The 18,469-nt window shown below is 69.3% G+C and overlaps 1 protein-coding gene across 1 annotated transcript in view; it reads left to right on the forward strand.

Annotated features, from left to right (window-relative positions):
* DOCK6 (dedicator of cytokinesis 6) overlaps window positions 1-18,469 on the forward strand; it is a 58,588-nt gene that overhangs the window by 22,252 nt on the left and 17,867 nt on the right. The window contains 21 exon segments of the mRNA XM_037887832.2: window positions 206-330; window positions 592-685; window positions 1,187-1,349; window positions 5,914-5,963; window positions 5,966-6,030; window positions 6,824-6,853; window positions 6,855-6,895; window positions 7,630-7,768; window positions 9,054-9,155; window positions 9,630-9,716; window positions 10,395-10,626; window positions 11,384-11,545; window positions 11,985-12,160; window positions 12,542-12,646; window positions 12,926-13,012; window positions 14,484-14,579; window positions 14,925-15,065; window positions 16,191-16,304; window positions 16,818-16,988; window positions 17,338-17,477; window positions 17,846-18,015. Of these exon segments, the coding sequence (XP_037743760.1) occupies window positions 206-330; window positions 592-685; window positions 1,187-1,349; window positions 5,914-5,963; window positions 5,966-6,030; window positions 6,824-6,853; window positions 6,855-6,895; window positions 7,630-7,768; window positions 9,054-9,155; window positions 9,630-9,716; window positions 10,395-10,626; window positions 11,384-11,545; window positions 11,985-12,160; window positions 12,542-12,646; window positions 12,926-13,012; window positions 14,484-14,579; window positions 14,925-15,065; window positions 16,191-16,304; window positions 16,818-16,988; window positions 17,338-17,477; window positions 17,846-18,015 (2,490 nt within the window).

An 18,469-nucleotide genomic window follows, 5' to 3' on the forward strand; every position in this document is an offset into this window, starting at 1 on the left:
CTGCAAAAAAAACCCAACCCTTCGTCGTCTAGCTGAGCTGGGGGCCCCCCGGGAAGAGTCTGGGTGCTGCCGGGCTTTTCCCTGGGCGGCCGGCAGGCCCAGCGGAGCCGGGCGCGTTGCCGGTTGACACGGCCTGTGGGGCTTTGCTGGGCCTGCCCGCTGGGAGCCCCCTTGCCCGGGGTGACCACCCTCCCCTCCCCGGCAGAGCGCCGGGGCACCTGGAACGAGCGCAAGCGGAGGACGCTGGAGCGCGTGAGCGCCGGGGAGGAGCCATGCAGCTTCGGCAGCTTCCGCCCCGCCACCCTGACCGTCACCAACTTCTTCAAACAGGTAACGGGGCGGGACGCCCCCTCCTGGCCCTGGTGGGGATTGCTTTGCTTTTAGGACGGGTGGGGCTTGGGGTGGATGGAGGCAGCATTTAGGGTGCTTGGGGGGTGGAGCTGCTCGGGGTGTGATGGGCAGCATTTGGCTTGGGGCAGCTGGGGCTATGGGGTGTGTTTGCTTTGGGGGAGCCTGGCCGCCTTGTGGCTCTGGGGGCTGGTGCCAGACGCCGCAGCCCCCTCCGCTCTCACGCCCGCCCGGCCCCCGCAGGAAGGCGACCGGCTGAGCACCGAGGACCTGTACAAGTTCCTGGCGGACATGAGGCGCCCGTCCTCACTGCTGCGCCGGCTGCGGCCCGTCACAGGTGCGGCTGGCGGGGACGGTGTGGGCTCTGTGTACTGGGGGGGGGTGGTTAGGGGCTCATACGCAGCAGTAAGGCCCCCCGGGGAAGCTGACTATGCCCCCTTCAGGGGGCGGGGCCCCAGGGGCAGCCACAGAGCCGCACCCGCAATGGCCGCTGCACCCAGGGCAACCCTCACGGCTGCTCTAACCTGCATCGAGGCCAAAGGAGCCTCCGGCAGCTCTGGGGGAGGGGAGCTCCAAACCCCGCCCTCTGCACCTCCAAGCCCTGCCCCGTCCTGGGTCCCACCTTTTCCCTGCCCTGGGCCAGGGGCCAGGTGCCTTCCCCAGTTGGATTCTTCCTTGGGCCCCTTCCCACCAGCCCCTGGGCTCAGTCCTGTGTGTTAGCGTAGCCATGGCCCTCCCTTCCCATCAGGCACCGGGCCGGCTCTGGCCCTGGGGGTCTGCCCCACGCACCGGCCCCATAGCGCTACCATCCTTACGGCCCGTCGCCTCCTCTCTGCAGCACAGTTCAAGGTGGACATCTCGCCGGCGCCCGAAAGCCCCCACTACTGCCTCTCCCCGGAGCTGCTGCACGTCAAGCCCTACCCGGACCCCCGGGTGCGGCCCACCAAGGAGATCCTGGAGTTCCCGGCCCGGGAGGTCTATGTCCCCCACACCACCTACAGGTGGGTGGCAGCCGAGTGGGCACCCGTGAGCGCGTGGGCTGCTGGCCTCTCCTGGGGAGTCACTGGCCACGCGGCGACACCCGGGCACTGCGCAATCGGCGATCAGATGGGCGCTTTGCGGATCAGTAGGGCCGGGCGCGTCCGCTGGGACCCCTGGTGCACCCACGAAAGCCGCTGGGAAAATGTGACTGTAGGGGCAGTCTGACTTCTGAAGGCAACAACAAAGATGGGTGTGGGATGTCAGCGGCTGGGATAGTCGGGGGGCTGCAGGTTGAGAATGCGGGCTACCGGCAGAGCTGGGGGGGGGGCAGGGCTGTGATAGTGGGGGACTGCGGGTTGGGAGTGAGGGCCACCAGCAGAGCTGGGGGGGCAGGGCTGGGGTAGCAGGGAGCTGCGGGTTGAGAGTGAGGGGCACTGGCAGACCTGGGGGCACAGGGCTGGGGTAGCAGGGGGGCTATGGGTTGGGAGTGAGGGGCACTGGCAGACCCTGGGGGCGCAGGGCTGAGGGTAGCAGGGGGCTATGGGTTGGGAGTGAGGGGCACTGGCAGAGCTGGGGAGGGCAGGGCTGTGATAGTGGGGGGGCTGCGGGTTGAGAGTGAGGGCCACCGGCAGAGCTGGGGGGCAGGGCTGGGGTAGCAGGGGCTGCAGGTTGGGAGTGAGGGGCACCGGCAGACCTGGGGGGGCAGGGCTGGGGTAGCAGGGGGCTGTGGGTTGAGAGTGAGGGGCACCGGCAGAGCTGGGGGCCAGGGCTGGGCTAGCAGGGGGCTGCGGGTTGAGAATGTGGGCCACCGGCAGAGCTGGGGGGCAGGGCTGTGATAGTCGGGGGGCGGGTTGGGAGTGAGGGCCACCGGCAGAGCTGGGGGGGGGGGCAGGGCTGGGGTAGCAGGGGGCTGCGGGTTGGGAGTGAGGGCCACCGGCAGACTTGGGGGGGCAGGGCTGGGCTGGCAGGGGGCTGCGGGTTGGAAGTGAGGGGCACTGGCAGAGCTGGGGAGGGCAGGGCTGGGGTAGCAGGGGGCTGTGGGTTGGGAGTGAGGGGCACCGGCAGAGCTGTGTTATGGGGGAGCTTTTCCCCCGCACCCCTGTAGAAGCCAGAGTCACTTTCTCTCCAATCAGCCCCAGGAGGAGGGCGGCTCCCCCCTGCCCCAGGTTCATTTATTTCCCAGGGGAGATGTGGGGGGGATGGAGGGAGGCTCCGGCGCTCGGTGCCAAGAGCCCCCGTGAGGGTGGTCTGTCCCCCGGGAGCCGGGGTCCTCCAGATCCAGCGGCCCGGCTGGCGCGGCCCAGCCCCTCGTCGCAGCGGGCCCTGGAGCCGGGGTCCCCGCGGCCAGCTGGGCGTGTGCTCTCCGGGCCGTCCCTCGCAGCGGTGAGGCTCCGTGTGGGTTTCCTCCGCCGTCCCTGTGGGGCCTGATCATGTCCTGGTGCCAGCCTGACCCTCCGTCTGCCAGGGGGAGGAGTGGGCAGGCTGAGAGCAGGCGGGGGCTGGGCAGCGGAGCGGGGGGCAATCAGCGTCGTGGCGGGGGGACGGACTGGCTTTTCAGGGAGACCACCTGGGCTCCGCCCCCACGGACAGCACCCAAAGGAGCCGATCCCGCTCACAGACCCAGGGTCCCCAGCCTGGCTCAGGCCCCCTGGCTGCAGAGGGGGGGCGGGGAAGGGGGGGATAGTTGTGCCTGAGAGCTGGGGATCATGGGCAGCATGGGCTCGTGGCTAGTGCGATGGCCACAGGGCACCAGGTTCTAATCCCAGCTCTGCTAGGCCCTCTCTGCCTCAGTTTCCCTGTGGGTAGCGATGCCAGCCTTTCCCACGGCAGCCCTGAGCTGTGGCCCCCCGATGCTCTCCCAAGCCGAGCTCCCCTCCCCGCCATCCTGCGGGGGCCTTGCCTGCTTCCGGAGCCGGGCCAGCTGCTCCGCCTGCCTGGCCACTTGCTCCTGCTGCTGCCGGGCTACGTCCGCCAGGGACCGGAGGGAGAGGTTCTGCCGCTCCACGTGCGTCTGGGGAGAGGCGGGGGTCAGAGACGCCCCCGGCAGCCGCGCTCTCCCCAGCTCCCCTCGTGTTAGCCCTCTGCCCCTCCCCACAGGCTGCCTGCCCCGCATCTCCCCTGAGCTGGGGGCCCAGCAGCCCTGGGGGATCAGCGCCCCGCCCCCCCCACTGTTGGGGCCAAACGGATCATAGGGGCCGGATCCCAGCCGGGGTTGGTCGGTGTCACTCCTTGGGGGCTGTTGGGGCCAGATCCCAGCTGGGGTCGCTCCACTCCCATTGACGGGCCGTGCCGATCCCCGCCAGGCGAGGGCTGAGCCCGCCGTTCAGCGCTCCCCCTGCGGCACAGGCCGGGCCAGGGCTGGGTTCAGGGGTGTCTGACACCGGGGGTCAGTGCAGCATCTGGAGCTGGGAATTCCCAGGCCCAGGCCTGTAAGGACCCCAGCGCGCGTGCACGTTACCTTGAGAGCAAGCCAGCTCCCTGCCCCCATCCCGGGGGTCCCTCCTCGCCAGACCGGCCAGCGTGTCCTCCAGCTCCCTCACCCGCTCCGCCAGCAGGAGGCGCACTCCGGCTAGCATTGGCCCGGAAGGCCTGGGCCGTGCTCTGGGTCTGCAGCCGCAGGGCCGTCTCCTTGGCCTGGCCGGGGGGGAGAGCAGAGAGCTGTTGGGCCACTGAGCTTGGGGCTGGGGGTACTGCAAGGGGGGAGAGCAAGCAAAAGTATCCTTCCCTGTGCCTCAGTTTCCCCATCCAGGGCTGGTAATCCTGCCCCGTCCTTGGGGTTGTGGGACTGAGGCCAGGGGCTGGGTGAGCCCTCAGGTGGGCAGGTGAAGTGGGAGACCCAGAAACTTGGGGGTTAATAGACACCTGGCCCCAGCCGGGGAGACACCCCCAAATCCTCTTAGCCCCAGGGCCAGGGTCCAGCGGCCTCGTCGTCCTCCCCGCCTGGCCTCCCGCAGGCTTTGCAGACTCTAAACCATCACCCTCTGCTGTGCAGCTGGGGAAACTGAGGCACAGATGTGCCCCGCAGCTTGAAACCTTGAGCAAGTGCCAGAGCCAGGAATAGAACCCAGGAGTCCTGGCTCCCAACCCCCCCTCCCCTACTTCCCCATGCTCCCCAGTGGGTACCTTGAGCCCCTCCACTGCCCCGCGCAGCTCCCCCACTGCCTGCCGGGTCTGGCGCGCCTGGCGCTGCAGGGCCCCCAGCAGGTGTTGGCAGCGCCCGACCCGGCGCCCGGCCTGCTCCAGCCGCTGCCCCGTGGTGCCGTAGGTCTCGTGCAGCGCCTGGCTGAACTGCAGCACCCCATAGACCAGGATGTCCACCTCCTCCTGCGGGGCCCCCCCTGGGGCGGGCAGGGCTGTGCCAGGGGGCAGCAGGGCCAGCAGCAGCAGCAGGCTCAGCATCGCCCAGCACCTGGTGCCGGAGGGTAGGAGGCGGTCTTATGTGGGCCTGGGGACAGGGGGTGGGGTGGGGCAGGGCATTGGGTGTCTGGTGAGCGTCTCCTCCCCGCCCCCGGGGCTCCAGTGCCAGCAGACTTTGGCAGCTGGCGTGGGTCCAGCGCCCTGTCCTGACGGCTGCCCTGGGGCATGGAGCCCCTGGCCGGGGCAGGGCAGTTGCGAAAGGGGGTTGCGTCAGAGGCGGGCAGCGAGGGGTTAATAGCAGAGCCGGCGAGGGCTCCTCAAAGTTCCCTGCTGCCAGTGCGGGCTGGGAGGGGCGCGGGACAGAGCCCCAGCAGGCAACCATAGAGCTCCTGACCCCCCCAACCACTAGATCCCGCTCCCCGCGCAGAGCCGGGGGGAGAACCCAGGAGTCCTGACACCCCCCCCCCCCTCCCCAACCACTAGACCTCACTCCCCTCCCAGAGCTGGGGAGAGAACCCAGGAGTCCTGACACCCCCACCCCCTCCCCAACTGCTAGACCTCACTCCCCTCCCAGAGCTGGGGAGAGAACCCAGGAGTCCTGACACCCCCCACCCCCCTCTAACCACTAGACCTCACTCCCCTCCCAGAGCTGGGGAGAGAACCCAGGAGTCCTGGTTCCCAGCCCTGCCCCTCTAACCACTAGATCCTGCTCCCCTGGGGTTCCAGCTGAGACAGGAGCTGGGGCAGTCCAGTGCAGGACAGCAGGGGGATGACACCAAATCTCAAACCAAATCCTTCCCCAAATCCTCCCCCGCCTTTCATCCCCCTCCCCCACACTCCTGGCTCCCTGCTGCCCATTGGCTCTTTGCCTGCCCAGCTGCGTGGCCGTCCCAGAGTGGCCTCGTGATCAGTCCCATCAGGGTCACTGGCGGGCAGCCATGTGCAGGCGGGGGTCAGGCAGGGGCTGGGGGGCAGGAGGCACCACTGCTCAGCCGGGGGGGGGAGGAAGGCAGGGCAGCACCACCTAGGAGCTAGGATGCCTGGGTTCTCTCCTCTGCCTTGGCACCAAGCTCCTTCCTCCCTCCGTGCCTCAGTTTCCCTCCCTGCAATGGGGCCGCTGCTCTGCCCCGCAGGCCTCTGGGAGGCAGGACCCCGTCCCAGCCTGCAGCTGTGTGAATGGGTGTTGCTGGGCCCCGCTGACCCCCTGTGTCTCTCCCGCCCTCCCAGGAACCTGCTCTACGTCTACCCCCACAGTCTGAACTTCAGCAGCCGCCAGGGTCGGTGCGCAACATCGCCGTGAAGGTGCAGTTCATGGCGGGCGAGGACCCCAGCCAGGCCCTGCCGGTGAGTGCCGGCCCCAGCCCAGAGCTCCCCGGTCCCCGCCCCCCCCGGGAGCGACAGCCGGCAGGGGCACCCAGCTCCTTCCGCCCCAGGGCGCGGCCAGGGCACCTGTGCCGATGGTCCGTTCGGGGGGCAGCAGAAATGGACCCGAGAAAGGGGTGAAGCCGAGATGGGTCTGTCCCCCCCCCCGCTGAGAGCGGGCACCGCCCCTCCCTGCTTGCAGCCCAGAAGCAGAGGTCTGGCCAAGCAAGAGGCTGGGGGGCCCTGGCCCTACAACCAAAGCGCCATCCCGGGGCGGGGAGGGATGGGGTACCCTGGGGGTGCTGGGCCCGTAGGGGGCGAACAGGCTCTGGCTCTCCTCGGGGCATCACAGAGCCGCAGCCTCCAGCCCGTCTCGGGATTTCAGGGGCCTGGCTGGAGAGTTTTGCCTCCTCGGAGCTGCCAAGCCTGAGACATCCCAAAAACGCCCAGGCTTCAGGGGAGCCACAGGTTGCCTGCGAACTCAGGGCCCTTCAAGGCACTTCACGTCAGCCCCGAGATCAGGTGGGGGGCCCCCAGCTCTGCGATGTTAATAGGGGGCACCCAAAGCTTCCAGCCAGAAAGGTTAAACTATCCAGGAGCCCAGGGAGGTTAGACCCACGCCTGGTGCCTGGAACCCACCCTCGGCAGCACTGTCCCCTCTCCCATCTCTTGCCGTCGTGTTGTTCTGTGGCCGTCCCGCCTGTCTGCTCCAGGCCAGGGGTGGCCGCAGTTCAACCCCCCCTCACCTGGTGTCACCTCGTTTCTCTTTCACCAGGTGATATTTGGCAAGTCGAGCTGCAGCGAGATTTACGAGGGAGGCCTACACGGCCGTGGTGTATCACAACAGGTGAGCGCTGGCCCACCCAGCTGTCCGAGGGCCAGGCGGGGGCCTATTTCAGTAAATACGGTAACCCGCCTAGGGGTGTCTGGGTGGGAGTGCTAAGCTGGATGGGGGGGCTATTTCAGTTAATACGGTAACCCGACTAGGGGTGTCTGGGTGGGGGGTGCTAAACTGGATTGGGGGGGCTATTTCAGTTAATACGGTAAACCCGCCTAGGGGTGTCAGGGTGGGGGGTGCTAAGTTGGATTTCGGGAGGCTATTTCAGTTAATACGGTAACCCGCCTAGGGGTGTCTGGGTCGGGGCTGCTAAGCTGGATTGGGGGGGCTATTTCAGTTAATACGGTAACCCGACTAGGGGTGTCTGGGTGGGGGCTGCTAAGCTGGATTGGGGGGGCTATTTCAGTTAATACGGTAACCCACCTAGGGGTGTCTGGGTGAGGGGTGCTAAGCTGGATTTGGGGGGGCCTATTTCAGTTAATATGGTAACCCGCTAGGGGTGTCTGGGTGGGGGGTGCTAAGCTGGATTGGGGGGGGGGCTATTTCAGTTAATACGGTAACCCGTCTAGGGGTGTCTGGATTGAGGGGGGCGCTGGGCCCAACCGGTCTCTGCCGTGGGCCGGGGCCCAGGGCAGCCCCCCAGCCTGGAGATCGGGGGGGGGCTTTCAGTGCCTGTGCGTGGGGATCGGGGGCTGCCCCGCGCGGACAGCTTGGGGCCCTCACTGCCTGCTGGCGCCCCCCAGGTGCCCCGAGTTCTACGAGGAGTTCAAGCTGCGGATCCCGCCCGCCCTGACGGACAATCACCACCTGCTCTTCACCTTCTACCACGTCAGCTGTCAGCCGAAGCAGAACACGCCGCTGGAGACGCCCGTCGGCTACACGGTCCGCCTGGCCCCGGGGGCCTCCCCCCTGCCCCGGGGGCCTCCCCAGGCCCTCGGACCCCCAAATCCCTGCCACGGGAGCCTCCCCCACCCCTGGTCCCCCTGCAGGCCCGCGTCCCTGCCCCCGGGAACCTCCCCAGGCCCTCGGACCCCCAAATCCCTCCCCCCCGGAACCTCCCCCACCCCTGGTGCCCCTGCAGGCCCGCGTCCCTGCCCCCCGGGAACCTCCCCAGGTCCTCGGACCCCCAAATCCCTGCCCCCCGGAACCTCCCCAGGCCCTTGGACCCCCAAATCCCTGCCCCGGGAACCTCCCCCACCCCTGGTCCCCCTGCAGGCCCGCGTCCCTGCCCCCCGGAACCTCCCCAGGCCCTCGGACCCCCAAATCCCTCCCCCCCCGGAACCTCCCCCACCCCTGGTGCCCCTGCAGGCCCGCGTCCCTGCCCCCCGGGAACCTCCCCAGGCCCTCGGACCCCCAAATCCCTGCCCCGGGAACCTCCCCCACCCCTGGTCCCCCTGCAGGCCGGTGTCCGTGCCCCCCGGGAACCTCCCCAGGCCCTCGGACCCCCAAATCCCTCCCCCCCGGAACCTCCCCCACCCCTGGTGCCCCTGCAGGCCCGCGTCCCTGCCCCCCGGGAACCTCCCCAGGCCCTCGGACCCCCAAATCCCTGCCCCGGGAACCTCCCCCACCCCTGGTCCCCCTGCAGGCCTGTGTCCCTGCCCCCCGGGAACCTCCCCAGGCCCTCGGACCCCCAAATCCCTCCCCCCCGGAACCTCCCCCACCCCTGGTGCCCCTGCAGGCTCGCGTCCCTGCCCCCCGGGAACCTCCCCAGGCCCTCGGACCCCCAAATCCCTGCCCCCCGGAACCTCCCCAGGCCCTCGGACCCCCCAAATCCTGCCCCGGGAACCTCCCCCACCCCTGGTCCCCCTGCAGGCCCACGTCCTTGCCCCCCGGGAACCTCCCCAGGCCCTCGGACCCCCAAATCCCTGCCCCCTGGGAACCTCCCCAGGCCCTCGGACCCCCAAATCCCTGCCCCCCGGGAACCTCCCCCACCCCTGGTCCCCCTGCAGGTCTGCGTCCCTGCCCCCCGGGAACCTCCCCAGGGCCTCAGACCCCCAAATCCCTGCCCCCTGGGAACCTCCCTAGCCCTGAGGCCCCCTGCCTTGTGTCCCTGCCCCCTGGGAACCTCCCCGGCCGCTCGGACCCCCCGCCCTGTGTCTGGGTCCCCCAGGAACCTCCCCACCCCATGGCCTAGTCCGCCGGTCTCATCCCCGCTCTCTCCCGCCAGTGGATCCCGCTGCTGCAGCACGGCCGTCTGCGGACGGGGCCCCTCTGCCTGCCCGTGTCGGTGGAGAAGCCCCCCCCCAGCTACTCCGTGCTCACCCCTGACGTAAGTAGGCACGGTGGCTCCGTGGCAGCCCTGGGCCGGCTGGACCCAGTGTTCCGGCCCCTGGCCCGAGGGGGCGCCGGTCGGCTCGGGCTGGGCTCTGGGAGGTGCGTGTCCAGGCCAGCAGACCCAGTCTGGACCTCGCAGGGCCCTGCTGGGACCTCCCCACACCCAGCACCCTCGCCCAGTAAGGCCGGGGTGGGGGAGTCAGCCCCCTTTGAGACGGGGCTAAGCAGGGCCGGGCAGGGGTGTCCTTCCTTCGGGCACTACCTGCCCTGCAGCTGGCAGGGAAACTGAGTCACGTGGGCGTGGTCAGATCCCAAGAGGGAGCACTGCCGTGCCCTCTGCCCATGGGGATGGGGTGGGAGTGGGTGCAGGCGCCGGGCCCTGGGTAGGGGCGGGTGTGGGGGGCAGGGGGAGGGAGTGGGGCCGAGCGGTCAGGGGCTGGGGCCCACGGCTCTCCCTCCCCGCCGGCAGGTGCAGCTCCCCGGCATGAAGTGGGTCGATAACCACAAGGGGGTGTTTCACGTGGAGCTGCTGGTCGTGTCCTCGGTGCACACGCAGGTGAGGGGGGGCATCCTGGTGGACTGGAGCTGTGTGGTTCCCCAGCGGGGGGTGGGGAAGTAGTGTAGGGGGAATGGGGGGTGCTGGAACTGGGATCCCCGGGGGGTGGGGTGGGTAGGGGGATGGGGGAGGTTGGGGATGCTCTGTAAGGCTTCCCAGTGGGGTGGGGAGGTACAGGGGATGGGGGGATGGGGGTCGAGGCTCCAGGGCACCGTGTCTAGTTACTGCGCGTCGGGCGCTTTGCCCAGCTGCGTTGGGTCCCCGGGGGCCTGGCTGAGGATCTGGGCCCTGCCCATCGTCCTCATGCGCCGTCTGTCTCTGGGGCTGGGATTGGGGCCTGCGCCCCCTGGCTCCAGACCCGCCGCCCCAGCTCTTGGCCATCACGCGCCCCCTGGCTCCAGCCCCAGCCCCCCTCTGCCAACGTACCCAGCGTCCCTGTGGCTGATGGGTCTGATCCCTCTGTGCCCGCACTACGTACCCACTGGGGTGCCCCGTGGGGAGCTAGAGCCTGGCGTTGGGGGCCAGGACTCCTGGGTCCATTTCCCAGCTCGTTGGTCCCCCCCCTGCACTGGGGGGCACTAGTGCAAGAGGGCAGATCGGCGCCAGCCAGTGCTGGGAGATCCCAGGAGCTGGGGCTGCCCCCCCCCCCCGGTGCCACCTGCCCCTGTCCCCCGGCAGGACCCCGCCCTGGATAAGTTCTTCACGCTGGGCCACGTGCTGGAGGAGAGCAACTTCCCGGTGCGCCTGCGGGACGCCGTGCTGACCGAGAGCAACGTGGAGGGGGAGCTGCGGGCCAGCGTGGCGGGGCTGCGGGGGGCCGGCCTGGGGCCACTGCTGGCCCACTGCCACCAGGTCCTGGACAAGCTGCTGCTGCTCATCGCCCGGCCGCCCGTCATCGGGGGCCAGATTGGTGAGTGCCCGGCCACCCCGCGGGGACCTTGCCCTGTGATCGGGGGGAGCCCGCCCCCCCCGCCACCCCGCAGGGACCTCGCCCTGTGATTGGGGGTGCCTGCCTCCCCCACCTGGGGTTCTCGGCACCCAATCATCGGAGTACCTAGTGCTGCCCCCCGCCCCCCACGGGGACCTCGCCCCCTGATCGCCGGATTACCTGGCCTCTCTTCCCCCCACCCGCCCAGCGAGGATCTCGGCCCCTGAGTGTCGGGGGCCAGAGCAGCGAGTTCCAGGCTTAACAGGGTCTAGAAAAAGGGAATGGGGGAGTCTGTCGTTTTCTGCCGATCGAATTCTGCCCCCCCACCTCTGCTCCTCCTGGGGACTCACTCACCCCCTTTCCAGGCCTGGGAGGTCAGCACTGGGGTCCTCTCCCCCTTCCCAGGCTAGGTGCTAGGCTAGGGAAGACCGCCAATCAGGGGGGGCTTTTCACACAGTCGATTTCCTGGTTGTGACCCGGGGCGCATGTCGGAGCCCCCGCCCCAGGGGAGCCTTAGCCCTGCTGTCCCGAAGGGGAAACTGAGGCACCGGGAGGGGCAGTGGCTTGCCTGTGATCGGCCAGAGGCAGAGCCAAGGACTCCCGCGTGCCAGGGCAGGGCTCCCCCCACTGGGCCAGGACTGATGGGGACCTGCTCCCGTGCCCCAGGGAGAGGAACCCAGGAGTCCTGGGGCCCAGTCCTGCCCCGGCTCACCCCCGCCCGCTTCGTGTCTTCCCTCAGTCAACCTGGGCCGCGCCGCCTTCGAGGCCATGGCCGTCATGGTGAATCAGATCCACCAGGGCCTGGAGGCCAGCCAGGGCCAGCACGGCCACAATCCGCTGCTGGCCGCCTACATCCACTTCGCCTTCCGCCTGCCCGCCGAGCCGCCGGCCCCGGGGAGAGGTGAGCTGGGGGGGAGGCAGAGCCCCCGGGGGCTCGTCGGCTGGGGGAGCTCTGGGAAGCTGGCCCCTTAACATCCATGGGGCTGTGAGTTCTGGGGGGGCGGGGCGGCTGCTGGGGACCAGTTCTCAGGGGTGTGGGGGAGGCAGGGGCTGCTTCTGGGGAGGGGTGGGTGGGAGGAGTCCAGTGGGGAGGGGAGGGCTGCTCCCAGGGGGGTGGGGAGGGGGTCTGATCCCGGGAGGGGATCCTTGGGAATGGGGGCAGAGTCGGGGAGGGGAACTGGGCTGAGATGCAGGACTCCTGGGTTCTCTCCCCAGCCCTGGGAGGGGAGTGGGGTGTGGTGGTTAGAGCAGGGGGCTGGGAGCCAGGACTCCTGGGTTCTCCAAGGGGGGTTAAAATGCCTCCACACCCCCTTGACCCCCCCCGGGTGTGTTTGTTCCAGAGGCCGGGACGCCGCCCCATGGGGCTGCCGTCCAGTGCGCCACCCTGTCCCGCGCCTCCGGCCGCCCCGCCAGCCTCAACCTGTCGCGCTCCAAGAGCATCAGCAACAGCAACCCCGACCTGGCCACCGCGCCCGGCTCCCCCGACGACGAGGTGCAGAAGATCCTGGGCAGCAAAGTAAGGCCGGCGCTGGCTGCGCCCTGGGGAGGGGCGCCCGGGGCCCGCACCCCCGACCCCCTTCCCGGCTCTGCCGCTCCCCGGGGCGCTCTGCACCCTCCGGGGTGGAATTGGCCCCCGGGTCGGCCCTTCCCCGCAGTCCGTGCAAGCCGCCGGTCGGGGCACGGCTCCCCCGTCCCCTGCCACCTCCCCCGCTTGGTGCTTTCGGGCTGGGGCTGCTCCGGTGGTGGGTCGCTCTGGGGGGGGCCTTTCCTCCCGGTTCCCGTCTGCAATCCCGCCGTGGGGTGGGGGTGGGCGGGGGTCCTGCTCTTGGCTCTGAATCCGCCCTCCCCCTGGTGACGGCTCTCGCTGCTCTCTTCTCTCCCGGCGGCCGCGGTGCAGGGGATCGACCGCTCGCACTCCTGGGTGAACTCGGCCTACGCCCCCGGCGGGCCCAAGGCCGTGCTCCGCCGGAACCCGCCCAGCTCCAGCGCCGACCTCAAACAGGTGCCCCTTCCCCTTCTCCGCTTCACTTGCCAGCCGCGCCGGGCCCCCACCGGGCCCCCGGCCCGCCCAGCGCTGACCCCTGCTGGTGGGGAGCGAGGCCTGCGGCACCACTTCGCTGTCGCTCGGCACCTCCGCCCGGGGTGGGCGGGTAGAGCCGGAGCAGACCCCGCATGGGGCACGGGGTGGGGGGGGGGCTCGTCCATCACATCTCTCCTCTGCTCCATCCTCTTGTTCCATTAACTCCTCTCCTCCATCGTCGCGGCCCCCCGCACCCCGCAGGCCTGCGAGCGAAGCTCTAACCGCCTCTCCTCCTTCCTGGAGCGCCCCTCCGCGCCTGCCGCCCCCACCAGGCCGACCGCCAAGAAGGTAGAGGGGGCGGGAGGGCGGCCTAGCAAAAATCGGGAGGTGGGGGGATGGTTCTTGCTCACTACAGCTGATCCTCAGGCTCACCCCACCCACCCCCCGCATCCACCCATGGGACAGAGGAGACCCGGGGTGGGGGGGGTGTCTCATGATCAAAGCCCAAGGCTGGGAGCCCGGACTCCTGGGTTCTGTCCCCCGCGCTGGGAGGGGAGTGGGAGCTAGTGGTGAGAGTGGGGGGGCTGGGAGCCAGGACTCCTGGGTTCCATCCCTGGCTCTAGGAGCGGGAAGTGATGTAATGGCTAAAGCTGGAGCACTGGGAGTCCGGTCCTCTGCCCCCAGCCTTGCCACTGACGTCCTGTGTGGCCTGGGGTAGGTCACGTCCCTTTTCTGTGCCTCAGTTTCCCCACTGATAACGCTTAGCCTCACTGGGGTGACAGGAAGCCGAGTTAACGAACCCCAGGAAAGTGCTTGGAGCCCTGCCCTGGAGAGTCCCGGTGTGTCGTTAGAGCGTTGAATCGGTCCTGGGCTGTGATTCCGCCCACGCCCGACGCATTATTCAGAATCCCCTCGCTCCAAAATCGTTCCGTGCTCCGGGTACCCCGGCCGGACAGAGAGAGAATCCAGGTCGGGGGGAGACGTCTCCTTTCAGACAGGTTCCATCTATCACCCCCCAGCTAAAATCTCCTGTCTCTGTTACTCTCCATCCATCTTCTGCCCTGCGCCCCATCACCATCCACCCCTCCTCTGCCATGTCTGCGTGAGCCGCCTTCCACCTCAGCCCCTCGCCGGCTTCCTCGCCGGCGTGCCCAGGGAGCGCCCGGCTGGGCCGCTTTCCCCTCCAGGTTCGCAGCCTCGGGCCGGCGGGGAGGTGCAGCCACCGGGCAGGTCCCGCTAGCCAAGGGCAGGCCCGGCGCCCAGTGGTAGCCGTGAGCTAACGGAGGGGCCCAGTGTGTTTCGGGGGGAAACATGCTGCAGACCGGCCGTGGGCCATAAGGAATTCCGGCAGGGCCGTGCTGGGGCCAGACGAACCCAGGGTCTGTCCCTGCCCTGGGCGCCTCTCCGGAGCGTTTCCTCCGCTCGGCCCGCCCAGGCAGGCGTCGGTGGGGAGCGGGGTACCGTTCCCAGGCCAGGAGAACTGCCCGAGCCAGGCCTGGCGCATGCCAGCGGGGCTGGACCCACGTAGCTGAGTCGCCCTGCGCCTCGGTTCCCCACCTGTGCCGAGGGGTCAGAACCTGGCCTGGCCACGGTGGGGCGGGGGCGCGGTTGTGTGGACTGGGGAGCAGGAAGGGTGATGGGGGCCGGTGTAAATCAGTGTAAATTCCTGCTGGGGCCAGGCCTCGGAGCAGTGGGGGAGGGGGAAGACGCTTGATGCCCCAGCCCGGGAGGAGACCCCCCCCCCCTCCCCCGGTGTTACCCGCTTGGTGCTGCCGGCCATGCCCCCGTCCCCGTTAACCACCCGTCCGTCTCTGCCCAGCTGCTGCACGAGGAGCTGGCCCTGCAATGGGTGGTGAGCACCAGCGCCGTGCGCGAGGCCGTGATACGCCAGGCCTGGTTCTTCTTCCGGCTGCTGGTGAGTGCCCGGGAGGGGCCCCTCCCTCAGCCCCCTTGGCCCTGGCAGCCCCCCTAGTGTGCGGGCTCCCCCAGCATTAGCCTCATGTCCATCCCCCCGCCGTGCATCGGCCTTGGCCTGGCAGCCCCCCAGCACCGTCCCTGGGGACATGGGGCGGGGAAGGGGCCGGCGCCTCCTGCTGGGGAGGGAGGCTCCAGGCTGCGGTTCTGGCAGCAGGTGGCTGCCGTCCCCTGGCAGGGGGTTCCTTGGTCCCCACGGCTCCTGCCCCCCCTGCAGCTCCCCCTCCCCCCGGTGGCTCCTGCCTGCCCCCCGCCCGTGCCCAGCGCTGGCGGCTCTCGCCCGCAGGGGAAGAGCATGGCCCTGCATCTGCACCAGGCCGAGAAGCTGGAGGCCCCGCGCCGGGTGCGCTTCCCCAGCCGCTTCGTGGACGACATCGCCGCCCTGGTGGGCGCCGTCAGCATCGAGATCGCCACCCGCTACCAGAAGGTCGGTGCCCCCACCCGCCCCCCGACACCTGACCTGCTTCCCAACCCCCCTGCCCCCCTTCCCGTTAAGCTGTCCCCCCATTGTCATCTATCCCCTGCTCATCTGTCCATCTAGGTATCCAGCCAGCCCCCCGTAACCCACCCGTGTGTCCCTCCCTCCATCCCCAGCCTGTCCGGCCCCACATTGTCCATCCATCCCCTAACCCCTGCCGGCCAGCCCCCCTGTTATCCATCCGCTCCTCGTGTCTGCCCCTCCCTCTGCCTGCCCTTGCTGGCACCCAGCCTGACCTCCTCTCTTGCCCCACCCATTGTTCCTGGACTGCTTGGAGTCCCGTGTCCCTGGGGGGCTGTCACGGGGTCCCTGGGCGATGCTCTGGAACGGCTCCCCATGAAGCCAGGCCAGACTCTGGGGAAGTCTCCTCTCTGGGAGCAGCCTGTCTGCAGGACACACAGCTCCCCCGGCTTCCCCCTTCCTGGGTCTGACCTCGGAGCCTTCAGCCTCCTCTGCCCCTCCTTGCGCTTCCCACAGTGAGTCCTGGGGAAGCCAGAGGGTCCTGCCCCCCCAACTCCGCAGTCAGACGTGACTCTCAGCCAGCCAGTAAAACAGAAGGTTTATTAGACGACAGGAACATGGTCTAACACAGAGCTTGTAGGTGCAGAGAACAGGACCCCTCAGCTGGGTCCATTTTGGGGGGCAGTGAGCCAGACAACCACGTCTGCCCTTCACTCCATGTCCCAGCTAGCCCCAAACTGAAACTCCCTCCAGCCCCTCCTTTGACCCTTTCCCGGGCCAGGAGGTCACCTGATTCCTTTGTTCTCCAACCCTTTAGCTCTCACCTTGTAGGGGGGAAGGGCCAGGCCATCAGTGGCCAGGAAACAGGGTGTCGGCCCTTCTCTGTGTCCAGACCCCTGCACACCCCTGCCCTCTAGGGCTCTGCAACGACCATACACCCTTACCCCACCACCCAGACACTCAAGGACTGTATAGGGGAAACTGAGGCACCCCCACACTATTCAGAGGAAACATTAAGAACAGTCCCGCTTCGTCACACCATTGCTCCTGGATTGCTTGGAGCCCCGCGTCCCTGGGGGGCATAAACACCGCCCCCCGGCCTTGTCTCGGCAGGACGTGGAGCTGGTGGAGCGCCTCAACAGCAGCCTGGCCTTCTTCCTCAACGACCTGCTCTCCCTGATGGACCGCGGCTTCGTCTTCGGCCTCATCCGCGCCTACTACAAGCAGGTTGGCTGGGGCAGGCTTCCCACGGGACGTCCTGGCCAGGGCTTTGAAACCCCCCTAGGGTGGTCGGTTCTCCACTTTGAGCTGCGGCCTCAGAACCGGGGTGGGGTGGGGGGCTGTGCCACCGGGCTACGGGAGATCAGCCAGCGAACTCCCAGAGCTGGGGAGGGGGTGGGCACGGGGGGCTAGAGTGGGTGGGGGGGATGGTTGAGCAGACGGGCAGGCGGGAAAGGGGGCGGTCGGGGGGAACAACTGAGCTGGGGGGGCAGGCGGGAAAGGGGGCGGTCAGGGGGGGAAGCAGGCTGGAAAGGGGGCGGTCGGGGGGAACAACTGAGCTGGGGGGGCAGGCGAGAAAGGGGGAGGTAGGGGGGGCAGCTGGGCCGGCGGGAGCGGGCAGGTGGGAAAAGGGGCCATCGGGAGGGGGCAGCTGGGCCGGGGGGATTACCTGGGGAGCTGTCAGCTGCTGGGCTGTCCCCGGGACCCCGTCCCCGCCGTCACAGGCTGCGTCCCCCCCAGATCGGTAACCGGCTGCCGAGCGCCCAGAACCCCCCCGCCCTGGTGGCGCTGCGCCTGGATTTCCTGCGCGTCGTCTGCAGCCACGAGCACTACGTCAGCCTGAACCTGCCCTGGCACCGCCTCTCGCCGCCCGCCTCGCCCTCGCCCTCCGTGTCCTCCGCCACCTCCCAGGTACGGCCCGCGGCCAGGCCCAAGCCCCCGGGCGCCCCCCGGAGCCGAGCAAAATCCCCCCTGGGCCCGGGGGCTCCGTCTCTGCCTGGGGGTGCTAGTCTGGGGAGGTCCCACACCGAGCTCTGGCACCCCCGGCCCGGCCATCACAGCCGGAGGGAGCCCCCGGCTGGTGGGCGGCACCGTGGAGGGGACCACGGGGGGGAGCCCCCAGCTGGTGGGCGGCGACCCAGGCATGGGGCAGTGGCTGGCCAGGCGGTTCCTGTTCCCATGGCTTTCCCCGCCCCCGCCCTTGTGCCACCTTCTCCCCCCAACCCCTATGCTCCTGGCTCATGCCCACTCGCTCCCGCAGGGCTCGGCCTTCTCTAGCCCGGCGCAGGACCCGCGGGTGGCCAGCATGTTCGAGCTGTCGGGACCCTACCGCCGGCAGCATTTCCTGGCGGGGCTGGTGTTGACGGAGCTGGCGCTCGTCCTGGAGCCGGACGCCGAAGGGTGAGCGGGGTCCCCCGGCCGCTCTCCCGGGGAGGCCCGGGTCCCCCCTGCGATCCAGCCCAGAGCTCGCGAGAGCTTCCCGCGGGTGGATGGGCCCAGGACTCCTGGGTTCTATCCCAGGTCAGGGAAGGGAGTTGGGTACAGTGGTTAGAGCAGGGGGGCTGGGAGCCCGGACTCCTGGGTTCTTGCCCCAGCTCTGGGAGGGGAGTGCGATGCAGTGGGTAGAGCGGGATGGGGCTGGGAGCCCGGACGCTTGGGTTCTATCCCAGCTCGGGGAGGGGAGTTGGGTGCAGTGGGTAGAGCGGGGAAGTCTCATTCCCAGGCTCCGTCTCACGCAGCCCCTCCTTCCCACCCCCACCTCCCCGCAGCATCTTCTTCCTGCACAAGAAGGCCATCAGTGCCCTGCACAGTCTGCTGTGCAGCCACGACGCCGACGCCCGCTACGCCGCCCCCCCCGCCCGCGCCCACGTGGCCCGGCTGTACCTGCCGCTCCTCAGCATCGCCCTGGACGCCCTGCCGCAGCTCTACGACTTCACCGGTGAGCGGGGAGGGCTCGGACCTGCCGGGCAGCCCCCCCCGAGAGTACACGGCAACGCCCAGCCAGCCCCTGGCTCTAACCACTAGACCCCGCTCCCCTCCCGGAGCCTGGGAGAGAACCCAGGAGTCCTGGCTCCCAGCCCCTGGCTCTAACCCACCAGCCTCCACTCCCCTCCCAGAGCCGGGGAGAGAACCCAGGAGTCCTGGCTCCCAGCCCCCCCTGCTCTAACCCACCAGCCTCCACTCCCTTCCCTGAGCCGGAGAGAGAACCTAGGAGTCCTGGCTCCCAGCCCCCCTGCTCTAACCCACTAGACCCCGTCCCCTTCCCAGAGCTGGGGAGAGAACCCAGGAGTCTGAGCTCTAGCCACTCCAGCTCCTGGCTCTGTTCCCTTTTCTCTGTCCGGGGACCCCCACAGGCTGCCTAGTGCCCCGACACCCCCCAGCCCTGCGCTCTC

This window comes from Chelonia mydas, chromosome 20 (assembly GCF_015237465.2).
Source record: "Chelonia mydas isolate rCheMyd1 chromosome 20, rCheMyd1.pri.v2, whole genome shotgun sequence".
Classification (NCBI taxonomy): domain Eukaryota; kingdom Metazoa; phylum Chordata; order Testudines; family Cheloniidae; genus Chelonia; species Chelonia mydas.